At 37.7% G+C, this 16,728-nt stretch overlaps 1 protein-coding gene across 8 annotated transcripts in view; it reads right to left on the bottom strand.

The window, feature by feature from the left end:
• myom2a (myomesin 2a) overlaps positions 1-16,728 on the bottom strand; it is a 64,120-nt gene that overhangs the window by 26,281 nt on the left and 21,111 nt on the right. For 5 of the 8 annotated variants that reach the window (XM_057843032.1, XM_057843034.1, XM_057843033.1 and 2 more), the window contains 8 exons: positions 16,297-16,389; positions 7,293-7,381; positions 5,043-5,081; positions 4,288-4,452; positions 1,302-1,463; positions 1,010-1,151; positions 346-545; positions 218-271 (listed from right to left, as the gene is read on the bottom strand). In XM_057843032.1, coding sequence (XP_057699015.1) covers positions 218-271; positions 346-545; positions 1,010-1,151; positions 1,302-1,463; positions 4,288-4,452; positions 5,043-5,081; positions 7,293-7,381; positions 16,297-16,389 — 944 coding nt within the window. Of the gene's footprint in view, positions 1-217; positions 272-333; positions 546-1,009; positions 1,152-1,301; positions 1,464-4,287; positions 4,453-5,042; positions 5,082-7,292; positions 7,382-16,296; positions 16,390-16,728 lie in introns of all 8 variants that reach the window. The other 3 variants (XM_057843037.1, XM_057843038.1, XM_057843039.1) reach the window with 1 other exon arrangement.

Genomic DNA, 16,728 nt, shown 5'->3' with positions numbered 1-16,728 from the left:
TAAAATTAATTCAAGTTGGTTTTAAGGAGTTTAGTTTGGATTCGAAATTCAAGTACAGTAGTCAAATTGGGTTAGGATTGTTTTGAAGATGGTTTTGGGTGGGTTTAATGTGGGTTTATTGTGTAATCATATGTTTAAGGTTGGTTCAGGAATTATGTGGTTTAAAGTTTGTTTTAAAGTGGGTTTAAGGTGGAATTCTACCATAATCTCATTGTACCTTGCAGCTCATGATTCCTCAGTACCACGTGGTACTTTCTCTGTCTCTTAATTACTGCGGCAAAAGAAAAACAAACATCCTCATTGGGAGATGGATCCTTCTTTTCCTGTGTTTACCTTCGTGGCTACCTTCCAGCTTGGCGCTTTCGACTGCATCCAGGGCCGTGACTCTGTCAGACGGTCTGGAGGCCCTGCTGATGCCCGAACTGTTCACGGCTCGGACACGGAAGCGGTATGAGTGGCCCTCCTTCAGGCCGTGAACTGGGTACTTGCACACCTTCACTGGGGCGTCGTTACATTGGACCCAAGAGTCGCTCCTCTCTTCACATCTGCAAGAGATAAAAAATGACCAAATCAAGAGTGGGCAAAAACTTGTGCTCCGTGGCCTCGTATGACTTTTGAAAAAGTGGCAGGTCCTTTGAAAAAAAACATAATACAATAAGATTAAGTGTGTGAATATGTTACATGCATTGTCCAATGTTTTATTACTCATTTAATTCTGACTAACCAATTATTTAATACATTTTCGAAAAGTTAATTATTTTTAAAATGATAAAAGCAGTAATTGTATATATGAAGGATATTGATACTGATATTTTTGTGTTATGAATTATATACGTTAAAATATTTATGAAGATGAATTAATTGAAAAAAAAAGGATAAATATACTTCAGTGAGCCAATTTCAGGAAAATCTGCTGGATTAAAGATGCTACAGTGACTGCTGATGACGTAAACGGGAACAGTGTGTCCATTCTACATGCTTACCAACAATGTCACATGATGGCACCCACCTGTCCACAAAGTAGCCTGTGATTGCCGCCTCGTTGACAGTGTTGGGAGGTTTCCAGGCCACCAGGACGTAGTCGGAGTTGATATCGTAAGCCTTGACGCTCATAGGGGCTCCAGGAGCCCCGGCCACTGGGGGGGTAGCATCTAGGGGACAAGAGCAAAGCAAATGTTAATTACTATTTGAAAATGCAATTAAAAACAAAAAAATCCCAAAATGAGAACTGCCAAAATGCAGAATTATAACTTGTTCCTAGCTGATATACTAAAATATGCTGAAATACTAGCATGTGGTACCAGAGACAAAGAGGTAGGCGCAGTGCTCGGAGGTGCCATCCTTGGTGTATACGCGGATTGTGTAGAGACCCTCATCGTCCTTGGCCAAGTGGGGCAACACCAGGCGGGCTACGCTGCCACCCACTGACATGTCTACCAGGGGCCCAGGCTGCAAAAGTTTATCTGGAACAAAACCAAAAGATGTGCTTATCAGCAATCAATCAGTCATCACGATTGTGGAATGATGGAGGAACATTGAGAATTCATGGATTAACTGAATAGATGGCATATTGTTCTGCGATTATTGTAGAATGTTGTGGAGCCAGTGAAGTCAATGTAGATTGTGTTGAAATGATAGAAAGCTTCGAAATATTGGCGTAACTTGTCGAATGATTACAGAACGCCATTGATAAATTGTGAAACATGTGAAATCATCATAAAATCACATTGTAAGACAACTGTAGAGAGTACTGTAATCATAGTGTGTTACTGTGGAATGATCATAGACCATGGGTGGGAAAACTATTACACTGTTCTAACCCATCATGAGGCCAGCTTTTCACTAATCAAGTGTCTTACAAGTGCAATCAGTTAATTGCAGTCAGTTGCTTTTAGTATCTGCTGAAACCTCATTGGTTTAAATACCTGTGCTGAATCAGCTACTGGTTTGCCCAGCCCTGTCATTGACTGTAAAAATGACAAAACCTGGGTGACGTTACCCCAGTTCTCACGGTCTTATGAAGCGGTAACACTTTATAATAACTATCCGTTTTACTAGTTAATAGATCATTAGTAAACTGTTGATAAATGATTTATTGTTGATTTGTAAAGTATTTGTTAACAGTTTGTTAATCATTTACAGGGTGTTCCAATATGGTTGACCCCATTATAAATGCCCATACTAGTTGATGGATCTTAATAAAACTATATACACTTTATGTTGAAGGTCATAAGTTTTATTGGTTAAATATTCAAAGAAAAGTACAAATATTTGGTGGTTCTATGGCAGATTTTTATAAATGTGCAACATGAGCGCTGCCTGCAAAATGCCTTATCAAAATGCCTTTTCTTTTGAAGTGAACGGCATTTCTTAACCTGAAAAGGTAGAAATGCCAAACGTTACACACAAAAACTTGAAACGTTTCTACACCAACTGTGTTTAAGGTTAAGAACACCCTGTAAATGCTTAACAAACTGTTAACAAATACTTCACAAATCAACAATAAATCATTTATCAACAGTTTACTAATGATCTATTAACTAGTAAAACGGATAGTTATTATAAAGTGTTACCTGTGAAGCTATTATTCGGGGTATTTTGGGCGGTACGCGAGACATCTGAACGTTCTCCTTCCTTAGGTCTATGGCTGGGGTAAGTAGTAGTAAATCACCAATTTCATGACTACACGATATTCCACAATTTGATTCAAGGGCCTTCGATTGTTCGATTATTATATTATACAGTATACAGTGGTACTTCTACGAACGAGTTCTCTTCCTGTGCTGGTGACGTAACCCGAATTTCCGCGTAAGTCAGAATTAACCTTCTAAGCACACCTAAATCTCAAAACAACTATGCAAAAAGTCCAAAAGTATTGCATTTTGTTTAAATGGTGGAGGATTCACTGCCCTATGGTGGCAGCGTTGGGTCTGGCTGGACTGTCGCCGTGTATGACTGAGAAGCAGACTTGTCTGACATGGATAAACGACGGCTGCGCTCTGATATGGCCCACAAAAGGCTGTAAGTTGTTTTAGCTAATACATGTTTGTGTATCCATATGTAATTATGATTAAGTTTAGAGCTACAGTTTCTAGAGTTGTGTGAATGATTTGCTATGAGAATTGTGAATACGTTAGCATTCGTAGCATTTAAGCCAGCAGACTTTTGTTGGGCAAATTAGGCTAATTCAATGTACTAAATTTACATATTGATCAGACTAGATGGACAATTGAACACCAACTGTTTTGTGTCAAGTGTTTTATTGTTAAAATGTGTCGTTTTGATCATAAGTGTACATACGTATGTGTGTTACACATTAACAAATTGTCAAAAGTGAAGGAAGTAAAAAGCTTCAAAAAGCATAGTTTCTTTGTTCGCTGTCTGTCAAGCTGAACAACTTCACGTTTAGTGAGGACGGAACACGTCATATTTATAAAGTAAGGCAAAAAATAAGATACCGTGAGGAACAATAAGGTACTGTCATAGACTTCACCATTATAATGGTGAAGTCTATGGTGAAGTCTATGGTACTGTATATGTGACCTGACAAAAAAAAAAAAAAAAAAACGACTGGAGACAAAATGGCGGATGAGACTCTGGCGTCGCAAATTCGAAATCACGTAAGTTTAGTACGTCGTAACCCGGGGACTACCTGTAGTAGGAAGTAAACAAATCCAGACAGCATAAAATGCTAACGCCGTTAGGTGGACATGTTTGAGCAATCACGTGCTCGCCTAATTAATATTAAAAAAATATGTAGCACCTTTAAAACGTTGGAACTAATTCAGTCCAAAGGTGTATAACTGTGAATTCATGTTACGCACAAAGATCTACGATTTGTAGGATAGCATATTGCTAGCTACGATAAAATGGATCGAATTTGCATAATTTACCAGAGTAAAAATTACCCAGGAATTTACCAGAATAAAGAAATCCAAGAACCCTCTTAAGATCTGTTAGTTCAGTCAACAAACCAGCAAGCCATGTTAGCATAGACTAACGTTTACTATTCTAATTAGTGTGACTTCATGAAAAGTGCCAAAGGTGGCACAAATGGGTCTAAAATACACGTTAAAATAGTCCAGTTTTTTTCCATTTTCTAACACAAGATTGTAACCTTAGCTTGACTGTGGTACAAAAGGAGCATTGATGTCGACATATAGACTAAATTCAACCAATTTTAACTTGGAGTGTCAATGCAAATTGCTCTGTTTTGAAGAGCGCCTCCTTTGCTTTCTTTATTGTGGAATAAATGTAGAGCAGGGAGAGGAAGAGCCAAAGCCTCACCGTCTCTGTACCACTCAACCAATGGAGGCAGGTTGGGAAGATCAGGGACCACAACCAGGGAACACAGCAGGCTGGCCGACTCGCCCTCCACGCCGAAGGTGACCGGAAAACAATCCACCAGGCTCACCTCCAGTTTGCTGAAGTGGCTTCCACTCAGACGGGGAACTATGATTATGGAATAAACGTACAATCGTAGTAAAAAACTGTGCAATATTGATTGTTTGTTGTGGAGTACTTGTAGATCAAAGTATAGATGTTGAACGTTTTGGAAAAATACTAGAACCTTGTTGAATGTGTAATAATAATCATAGAAAAGTGTGGAATTTATCATTGTTAAATAATCATGGATTGTTGTGGAGTATTCATTTTTTAGTTTTTTATGCTACCCTAAAACAGAAAATTGTGGAATACACCTAAAATATTGTGAAATACATAACACAATAAGCATGACATAGCCACAGAATGTAGAGAAAAATGACAGACTGCTGTGGAATTAACATACTATGTTGTGGCATAATCGTAGGCAGAGTTGAATAACTGGAGATTTTTGTGAAATAATAACAACTTTAAATGGTTGCGATATACCCTTAACCGTAACTTGAAATAAATCACTTTACAATAACCCTACATTGTTAGGGAATAGTCATGGATAATTTTTGATTGTGGAATATTTGATGAACAGTGAGGAATAATAATGAAATGTTGTGGAATGTTGTCATTTGCTTAAGGATTTTTTTTTCGGTGTTTCCTCTCACCTATGCCAATTTGACTTGACCATCCACCACTACCTGCACCTACAAAGACAAAACACAGACACAGCCGTTGTAACGCCAGTTTTCCACAACCAATCACAGCAGACATTGAACAATAGAAGTAACATGGACTCAGTGGCGGTTTTAGGAGTGGGGCCACAGGAGTACTGGCCCCACCTCTAATTTGAATGACCCCTGTTCCTATTTTAGCACAAAGCATTTCAATCGGTCAATCTGTCTTTTCTGAAGTGCGAGAGAATGAGAGAATGTTGTTTTTAGTGTCAGCCTGAATGATATATCGTTTGAACATCATCGCGTTGCGCAATACTCTCATTGCAAGGCATCTGGCATTTGGTACTTAAAGTTAACGATGATTGACAGGTTTGTAGCTTTGATCTGGCCAGAGAAGACAAGGTAGCTCTATGATCGAAGGCACAAATGTGTTAATCATCGTTAAGCTTGTTACACACTAAGGGTAGCCCAGTCTGAAGTGTGCTGTGGCAACTCATTCAGTGTGTAAGTGAGAGGTTGTTCTCGGCAGCGCGAGCGTCAAAGAGTGAGTTAATTTGAGTGGACTCACTCAGTGAAGCATTTGAAGGGATCCACAGATAGAAAGACTTGTAGTTCTTAAAAGATAAACGTTATTATGAGTTAAAAATAATTTGATATTGAAACCCCTTTTGATGTTTTTGTTTTGATACAATTTGTAAAATTAGGTAAACTAGTAGGTCTCCATTGTTGTTGACGTCGCATGGCAGTGACGTCACATGGTTACGCTGCCAAGCTTCCATATTTGACTCTAGCGACATAAACATGTCATCTGTTCAACTCTTTCAATTTGATCCCGAGAGGAACATTAATGAGCATGACAGCACTGTCTATTTTTCACAAAACGAGCAGCAAAAGCTAAATGAACAGGAAAGACTGGATGAGACATGACGAGAGTAGAAAAAAAAGGTGTTCTGTTTTTCCAATGTCGTTTGGGCCTATCCTGTACAGAGCTATTCAAGTAATCTGGTGAAAATTCTTCTAGCTTTAATATCGCAATATAATATCGCAATGTACAGTGTATCACAAAAGTGAGTACACCACTCGCATTTCTGCAGATATTTAAGTATATCTTTTCATGGGACAACACTGACAAAACGACACTTTGACACAATGAAAAGTAGTCTGTGTGCAGCTTTTATAATAGAGTTGATTTATTTTCCCCTCAAAATCACTCAAAATATAGCCATTAATATTAAACCCCTGGCAACAAAAGTGAGTACACCCCATAGAAACTACGTACATCCCTAAATGTCCAAATTGAGTACTGCTTGTCATTTTCCCTCCTCCTCCTCCTCAAATTGGTGTGCGTGGCTGTCACCCCAGGGGGAAGCCTCTTCTGAATATGGTACACAAGAAAGCCCGTAAACAGTATGCTAAAGACATGTCAACAAAGCACATAGATTACTGGAACCAAAAGCCCGCCCATCTCATCAGACCACAGGACATGGTTCCAGTAATCCATGTGCTTTGTCGACATGTCTTTAGCAAACTGTTTGCGGGCTTTCTTGTGCACCATCTTCAGAAGAGGCTTCCTCCAGGGGTTTAGGTATTTATGGCTATATTTTGAGTTATTTTAAGGGCAAAATAAATGAACTCTATGTCTTCAGCAAACTGTTTGCAGGCTTTCTTGTGTACCATCTTCAGAAGAGGCTTCCTCCAGGGGTTTGGATAATAATGGCTATATTTTTAGTTATTTTGAGGGGAAAATAAATGAACTCTATTACATCACACAGACTACTTTTCATTGTGTCAACGTGTCATTTTGTCAGTGTTGTCCCATGAAAAGATATACTTAAATATCTGCAGAAATGCCGGGGTGTACTCACTTTTGTGATACACTGTATCGCAACCCCCCCACCCACCAATCGCAATGATAGTTTTTTCCAATATGGTTGAGGCCTATTCTGTTTAAAATGTTTTTTCAAAAAAGTGATTAAAATTATTGTTCCATGTATTGTATCCTTATTTGCACACAGTATGATTAACTACGAATAGTCATAAACTTTACTGTTTCATCTCTGCTTGACAGTGTCAAGCAAAGATGATTTTACCGCGACATGCAAGATAATGTATGTATTGCCTTGTTGACCAAATCAAGCACTGAACAAAGATGGCAGCGACACTTGGCCCCTGGGGGTTACATGTGACCCCTTCTTGGCCCCTATTCCAGAAAATCCTAGAACCGCCACTGCATGGACTTACTCCTGACAGTTACTGTGGCTGCGCTAGTGGCTGTCCCATGGGTGTTGGTGGCCACGGCGCTGTAATCCGCAGTGTCACTCACAGCACACCTGAAGAAAAACACCATTGTGGAATTATTTGAGAACACTGGTATAATCATAGAACATTGTGGAATAATTGTAAATATTTTTTAATTTCATTGCTGAAAGCTGGCATACAAATTATTGTACATTGATTGTGTACTTTGTTAAATTATTGCACTTATTGAGATAATTGCATAACATGGAGGAATAATTACATATCATTACACCATAAATGTAGGACATAGAAGGGTAACCATTCAACACTGTCGAATTGAGAATGCTGCACAAAATTCATGCATTATTTTCAAATGATGGACCACATTGTGCAACATTTGTAGAACAATGTAGCATAATCTTAGCACATTGTTAATACAATCATCATAATACTAGAGGTGGGTAGTAACGTGTTACATTTTCTCTGTTACATTTACCTGAATAACCTTTCTGGGAAAAATGTACTTCTAAGAGTACTTTTACTAAGCCATAATTTTTACTTTCACTCCAGTAGATTTGCGAAGAAGAAACGCTACTCTTACACCACTACTTCGGGCTACACTCGTCATTACATTTTTCCTCTTTATTTTATATATTAGATTTTACTTCTTTTTTTTGTTTTTTGATTTTTTATTGCCAGAGATGTCAACAGTGGCTCAACCTGTATCACTAACTAGACGTCGAAATAGTAATGACATGACTCCATTATACCAATCAGACTCAAGCTTGCCTTGTCTATGATCACGCCGGCCTGTTCAGTCACGTGTCAAGAATTTGACATAGAACACTCCAAAGATCGGATTTTAATCTCTCTCCTAATTTTTATTTGGCGCCGATTGACAATGGAAAACCGGAGATATGATCCTTTTAGTTTCATAATATGAAATGGTTTTTCCATTTGAGGGCACTCATGCTCTATGAACGAATGATTCTTAATTTCTGTAGAGTTTTTTTTGTCTTGCTGGAATTCAATGTTTTTTTTTTTTTGTCGTTGTTGCATTTTTTTTTTTTTTTTGGCTTAATGTGGTTATGTAATATGTTATAGTACAGAATAACAATAACAGTTCATATCAATAACTTTGTGCTGAGGGAAAAAAAAAACATTAAAAAAAAATAGGGCTGTCAAACGATTAAAATTTTTAATCGAGTTAATTACAGCTTAAAAATGTATTAATCGTAATTAATCGTAATTCAAACCATCTAGAAAATCTGCCATATTTTTCTGTAAATTATTGTTGGAGTGGAAAGATAAGACACAAGATGGATACACAGATTCTACCCACCGACGTCACAAAACCACGTGCTCGCTGTGTGGTTCCGCCCACTTGTCCGTCATTTTGTCTCTGTATTAGCATTGTTTTCAATTGATCGAGGAATTTAAAATGCATTTCATGGAAGACCCGGTGTTTTCTGATGCCGTAAACTCACTGGATGTGTTGCATAAAAGGCGTTATGTGGAAAAGCTTCGTTCTATACAGTCGCCAGATCCATATTTGATGCCCAAATCGATGTTTTTCGACCCACTGTCTTCGCCCTGTCTGCCTGACATCTGCTACGCTGATATTTACAATTATCTTGTCCACACAAAATCAGCCTATTCCCACGAAAATTTGAAAAACTTCAAGAGCTTGGAGGCTTATAAATACTTCGTTGCTGGTTGGGTGAAACAGGTCCTCGTTCGGCAGGAATCTATCTTGTGCTTGGAAAGGTGAGTTACGAAATTTTCAATTCAAAATCTTTTGTTATTGCTAACATCCACTGTCAAGTCTAATGTATTTCATGTCGTTTGTCAATGGAGTTAAGGCTTTTAATGTTTATATGGTTTAGCGATAGCACTCTCACTACATACATTCGTGTATGTTGTCGGCGATTAGCCTAGCAATGATCTTAATTGTGGTTATTTGTCAGCCCCGTAGACGAGGCCAGTTTCTTTCACTTGGTACCAGCTAAATATTATTAAAAAACATAACGATGGTGGAAGAAAGGGAAGTCACAAACATCTTGAATTTGAAACTATGTCGTACTACGTCGTATGTTGTCGGCGATTAGCCTCGCAATGATCTTAATTGTGGTTATTTGTCAGCTCCGTAGACGAGGCCAGTTTCTTTCACTTGGTACCAGCTAAATATTATTCAAAAAATAACGATGGTGGAAGAAAGGGAAGTCACAAACATCTTGAATTTGAAACTATGTCGTACTACGTCGTATGTTGTCGGCGATTAGCCTCGCAATGATCTTAATTGTGGTTATTTGTCAGCCCAAAACCCTCTAAGTATATCTTAAATGCATCTTACCGGATATAAAATGACTACTACATAGCCTGTGGTGATTTTTAGGTGCCCAGTTTTCACGTCGAATTGCAGCCGTCCATTTCGCTCTCCTCTTTGGATCCCTCAGAATACGGTAAAACTTCAAGTCTCTCCTTCCATCTTCTCTGTTAGTGCAACCAACAGCCACACACGCCTTCACACTTTTGATTATTAATGTTAAGGAGCAGAAAAACACGCCGTAAATAGGAGAAATGTACGTAGCCGTAACAGGTTAACACTATGTTTTGACGGACAAGTGGGCGGTACCATTCAGGAGAGCGGAGCTGTGACGTCACGTGGGTAGGGTCTATACATTCAACATACGGTACATAAGTACTGTATTTGTTTATTATAACAATAAATCAACAAGGTGGCATAAACATTATTAACATTCTGTTAAAGCGATCCATGGATAGAAAGACTTTGTAGTTCTTAAAAGATAAATGTTAGTACAAATTATAGAAATTTTATATTAAAACCCCTTTTGATGTTTTCGTTTGAATAAAATTTGTAAAATTTTCAATCAAAAAATAGTAGTCTAGTAGCCCGCCATTGTTGATGTCAATAATTACACAATGCTCATGGGTGCTGAAGCCCATAAAATCGCACCCAAACACCAGCAGAGGGCGACAAAACTCCAAAAAACACAAGTAACAAGTGGACATTGCACTGTGCTGTCATTTTAATCTGTTTGAGCGGGACATGTGCGTTAATTGTGTCAAATATTTTAATGTGATTGATTAAAAAAATTAACTACCGCCCGTTAACTCGATAATTTTGACAGCCCTAAAAAAAAAAAAAAAAAATTCAAACATCTTAAGCAGTTACTCACAATGTAACTCATTACTTGATTATTTTTTTCACCAAATACTTATTTTTACTGAGCATATTTTTCAGACTATAAGTCGCAGTTTTTTTTCATAGTTTGGCTGGGGATGCGACTTATAGGTGAAATTATTAACACATTATGATATCATTTCACATGGTATTTTGGTGTTTGGAGTGACACTAATGGTTTGGTAAACTTGTTAGCATGTTCTTTATGCTATAGTAATCTGAATAACTCTTAATAGCTATGGCCACGTTCACGTTCCGCCTTTGGCAGTGTGTGTTCAATTGTATTACTGACTTTTTTATATTGAAATGCACGCTTTTAGTTTGTGGCACTTTCACGCCCAAGTGGGGGCACACTCACACTTGTTTATGCGAAGAAGAGCGCTCACACGCCAGAAGAAGATGGACAGCTACGCAGCGTCTGAGCGAGTGGGCGAGAGAGCTGCGAACCTACGTTCATTGTTTGTGCTTGTAAAATATCTCTACAGAGGCAACGCCTGTGTGTATCATCTTTTCTGTTGTTGTTGTTTGTTTTCCACCCGTGATCGGACACTTAGAGCCAGTTGTGTGGTTGTTTGAACGATGTGCTAATGCTAGTGAACGTAAGCTAACCGTTTGTGTCATTGCTGTAAAAGCAGCTAATTATCATTTATTTACGTTGATGCGAACCTGTTTGGTATCGAGGACGAAATTGATTTGTATTATTTCTATTTTTAGTTTCACTCTTTAAATGATGGTGTCATAATGACGGCCAAAATAAAGTCAGCAAATTATACGGACGTCCAGCATCGTCATTTGGGAGTTTAGCTCGCTGTATAGCCAGGACCGAGCCGTAGTGTCCTGGTGAGGATAGTATATTCGCATTTCGTTGTCCATGCATCATGTAACATCATAATGTACACTTATTCGGCATGTTGTTCTCTATTGTATTTTGATATTAAATTGCCTTTCAAGATGACATATCTGTTCTATGTGTTGGATTCTATCAAGCAAATTTCCCCCAAAAATGCGACTTATACTCAGGTGCGACTTAAAGTCCGAAAAATACGGAATACATGAGTACATTTTTGGGATGACTACTTTTAATTTAACTTGAGTAATATTATTTTGAAGTAACGCTACTCTTACTTAAGTAAAATTTTTGGTTACCCTACCCATCTCTGCATAATACATCGAGGAATCCAACATAATAACTGTGCAATAATTGTTCATTCTTGTGGAAAAATCCTAGATGTTTTTGGAATATTTGTAGTACTTATAGACATTGTGGATGAATTTTCAAAAACATTGTGGAATTTACCAAATCATTGCATAACTATTTTTGGAACGTTACAGCATAATCAGAATCATAATTAGAATATTGCTGTGTAGAATGATTGTATAGTGTTTTGGAGCAATCACAGATCTGTGAAAATATGTTGTTGTGGAACATTTTGGATTAACTTTTGAATATTGCGGAATCTTAAAAGAGTGAAGGCTGAAGTTAAATATGGACGTTCGGGTGACGTGTGAAGAAGGCAGCGCTGGCGGGGAAGAGCAAAAGAAATGTGACCTTTCCTGTGCTCACAAACTATTTTAAAGGCCGCGCTTTCTAACACAGTAGCGTCTCCTTGAGCACCCCATGCTGAGAAAAGAAGGGAGAACCTTGTAAAAATAATCTGCAATTATCAAAGAATGTGGTTGAATAGTCATAGGTGTGGTGTAAAATAATTCTAGATTACAAGGTAAATAATGCATATGGTTTTGGAAACAATCTTGAATAAAGTGTAATTATAATAATAAAAATAATAATTTTACATTGTTGTGGAATAATTGCAGAATATTGCAGATTAATTGAATAGGTTTACAGAATACCCATACTGTGGTGGACAATAAAAGCATAGTGTAGTAAAATAATTGTAATTCGCTGTGCCAAATTATAAAACATCCCAGAATAACTGTATCTCGGTATGGAATAGTTGTAGAACAATCCTAGATGCCCGCGGTTTCACAAAATATTGTGAAATACAGTAAGTGTACATATAACATTGCAGCACAGTCCTACTCGCGAGGTTCCCCATTCTAAATCACCCTGGCATCTCCTTGACGCATGAAGGAGAAGTGGGCTTGGCCTCACCCAGAGAGAGAGCGAGTAAAGAATTTGAGGCTCCAATGACGCAAAGGTCAGCACAGTTTGAAACAGCTGAAGAGTCTTGAAGGAGACCAACGGGCTGGCTTAGACCCCCTCCTCTATTTCCCCCTTCTCTACGACACCCTTCAAACATTTCAACCCAATGCCCAAAAAGTCCGCGAGCACATTGTTTACATAGAAGGTCAGCGCTTGGCTTCATCTGATGACGCTGTGCGGCTTTTATCCCCTTCAAACAACACTGAGAACACGTGTCGTTAGAGAAGGCTTTAGATGAGCTCAACTTTACATATAGCAGGGATCTCAAACTCAATTTATGTAGGGGCCGCTGGAGTTAGATGCTGGACCATTCTCTGAATGACTAACACACTTTAGAGTGAGTACATGCATGATTAGGTATCACTAGACACATACTGGTGTATAACTGTTGATGGCAGGATCAGCAATCAGCATAATTATTTATTATTTTAATAATAATAATAATTGATCAACGTAACAAAAGTCCGATGTTAACTAAATAATGCTCACAGGTGATTTGTCCTATTACTGGTTTCCCCACTACATATCACTAACATTGATTCTCCCTCACCCTACCCTATCACATCCCTATTTGACCTTCTTCCCTCTTATTTTTCTAGTTATTAGGTGTATAATCCCTCTCTACATGGTGTTGGAAGGGATGAGTAGTCATATTGAGCTTACAAAACTACTTAAAATTAGGTACAGTGGTATGAAAAAGTATTTGAACCTTTTGGAATTCCTCACATTTCTGCATAAAATCACCATCAAATGTGATCTGATCTTTGTCAAAATCACACAGATGAAAAAACAGTGCTTTGATTAACATTTATAGGTTTTCATATTTTTATGAGGATAGTATACAAACAATGACAGAAGGGGGAAAACATAAACATCATATTTAATATTTTGTGCCCCCCCCCCCCCCCCCCCTTTGGCAGCAATTACTTCAAACAGAGGCTTCCTGCAGCTGCAGATCAGTCTGGCATATTCATCAGGACTAATCTTGGCCCATTATTCTCTACACAACTGCTGTAGTTCAGTCATATTCCTGGGATGTCTGGCATGAATCGCTGTCTTTGGGTCATATCATAGCATCTCAATGGGGTTGAAGTCTGGACTTTGACTTGGCCACTCCACAACGTGTATTTTGTTCTTTTGAAACCATTCTGAAGTTGATTTACTTCTTTGTTTTGGTTCATTGTCTCATTGCAGCATCCATTTTCTTTTTAGCTTTAACTGTCTGACAGATGGCCTCAGGTTTTCATGCAAAACCTCCTGATAATTTTTTGAATTCATTCTTCCATTAATGATCACAAGTTGTCCAAGCCCCGAGGCAGCGAAACAGCCCCAAATCATGATGTTCCCTCCACCATGCTTCACAGTAGGGATGAGGTGTTGATGTTGGTGAGCTGTTCCATTTTTCCTCCACACATGATTTTGTGTGTTACTCCCAAACACTCCCAAAACTTTGGTTTCATCAGTCCACAAAATATTTTGCCAAAACTTATGTGGAGTGTCCATGTGCCTTTTTGCGAACATTAAACAAGCAACAATGTTTTTTTTTTTGAGACAGCAGTGGCTTCCTAAGTGGAATCCTCCAAAGAACACCATTATTGGTCATAACTCTACATGTAGTCGATGTGTGCACAGAGATATTAGACTGTGCCAGTGATTTCTGTAAGTCTTTAACAGACACTCTAGGATTCTTTTTTTTTACCTCTCTGAGTATTCTGCGCTGAACTCTTGGCGTCATCTTTGGTCATACATTATACATTATAGTGGGCAGGGCAGCTTTAAACCACTCATCGGTGATTGGGCACAGACCTGTCTTAAATTGTTTGGTAAAAATTCAATGGTTTCAATTGCTCTTTGAGTCTCCTTAGGCGGAGGGTTCACATACTTATTTTCCCCCTTCTGTCATTGTTTGCATGCTATCCTCATTAAAATATGAAAAACTATAAATGTTTAGGTGGTTTTAGTTAAAGCAGACACTGTTTTTACATTTGTGTGATTTTGACAAAGATCAGATCACAGTTGATGGGGATTTTATGCAGAGTTGTGAGAAATTCCAAAAGGTTCGGATACTTTTTCATACCACTGTAAATCATAAGTAACAATACAGTCACACGACCACACAGAAACTTGGAGTTAGAAATTATATGATCACAGCCAGCCTGTCCTATCACATGGCGTCTTAAAAGCACTTAAAAAAAATAATTACACAAAGATATGATTGTTTAAATTTCATAGTAGAAAATATGTTTTCTCCACTAGAATGCACTCATGTTCTTTGGACGGGTGATGTTTTATTTCTATCGATTTCTCTAGTCAGAATTCAATTAATTTTGTGTATTTTTTTGGGCCTAATATGGTCATGTTATAATTTAGCATGCAATATAATAATAAAAATTCATATAGATGATGATGTGCTGAGAGAAAAAAAATAGTAGTACAACTACTTACGAAATTAATCGGTTCTGGAAGTAGTTTCATTACATGAAAATTCTGTAAGTAGAGACACGTTTTCCATGTAAATCCCCTAATCCGTTCGAAGTCCTCCAAAGTTCAGACATGAATCTTTTATAATGCATAAAAATGCATCATAGCATGTAACTATACATGTTAGAGTTAGATTATTGCACAATGAACACAAAATCGTTGCGCATAATCTAAAAAAATACAAGAATAGACTAAAGAACAAAAGTTAATACACTCATGTAAAGCTGTCAGAACACGAAGGGTGAATGAAGAGGTTGCTACGATACACACATACACATACATTAGAGGTCCTCTTAGCTAATTGGATGCCAGGAATGCTAGGCAATAGCCAATGGCAGTGCAGCTACAAGTATGTTACGTTCAGTAAACTCTGGGAGCGGCGAGTACCAGCCATATTGTATTTTGCCTTTCATACCCTGAAATTTATTTTGTAATAAGAGGCAATATTTTCCTGTTGAGGTGTGTCTTAACCTGAAAATTCAGTATGTAGCGACGTTCGTAAGTAGAGGTACCACTGTAATATTGTTTAAATTTTTTTTTTTTTTTAAATGTGACATTGGGAGCAGTTACAATGTTAGTCATTACTTGAGTATTCTTTTCAGCAAATACTTTTTTGATTGTACTTGAGTATATTGTTTGGATGACTGTATTTACTTTTCTAACACTATTTTGATGTAACGCTACTTGAGTAAAATTTTTGGCAATATACCCACCTCTGCATGTAACCAGGTCATTTTATTGGAATTTTGCATAATTTTCATAATTTTGTTAGTTTCGTACATTGCAACTTTCTCTGTGCTTTATGACACAGTGGGGTACTTTGAGCTCAACAAAAACATATTCTGTCGCCTACTTTTTCTGAAATGGGCTGCATTGGTCAAGAAAAACATTTGGTGTTACTTCGGAATTCTTTTTCAGCCAAGTGACTAAAAATGCTAATTGATTTTGGTTAATTTGCTGACAAACACAGTCGAAAAGTCATGAACCTGAGCAATGGAAACTTGCACAGTGAAATGACTGTATAAACAACTCTGGAAAAAAAAACGTGAGTAAAGCACTAAAACTAAACTTTAGGGACTATGTAGATTTCACTACTTTTAAATGAACACACAATTAGTTGATCCCCCTTATTGTTGTTTGTATTTCTGCTGTCATACCTGCTAATGATCAAACTGTGAACTCCATATTTGCTTTCGATCTTGTACTTTCCCGGAGCACTCAGAGGGTCTACTGGCACGCCTCCTTTATACCTGCAAACAACACAAACTCTTTCAGTAATCAGCCTGGGACACAGAAATAATAACAGTATCCTGTGGAATAAATCCACGAAACAATGGAATAATCAGAAAAATCAGAGAGGTGTTGAATGATTACAGAATGTTGCTAAATATTACTTGTAGGACAAGTAATATTTCAAACAATGAAATTTACTGAATAATGTTGTCTGGGATAATCATAGACACTGTGGAAGAATCGTATAAGGTTGTGGAATAGCTAGGAATTATAAAACTCTTGACTAATCATTTAGAAAACTGAATATAGCCATAGACTTCATAATATATTGACGGGACATGGGTCTGATTAATAGG

This window comes from Corythoichthys intestinalis, chromosome 8 (assembly GCF_030265065.1).
Source record: "Corythoichthys intestinalis isolate RoL2023-P3 chromosome 8, ASM3026506v1, whole genome shotgun sequence".
Taxonomy (NCBI): Eukaryota; Metazoa; Chordata; class Actinopteri; order Syngnathiformes; family Syngnathidae; genus Corythoichthys; species Corythoichthys intestinalis.
The sequence above is the reverse complement of the archived record's forward strand: the minus strand, read 5'-3'. Positions and strand labels throughout refer to the sequence as shown.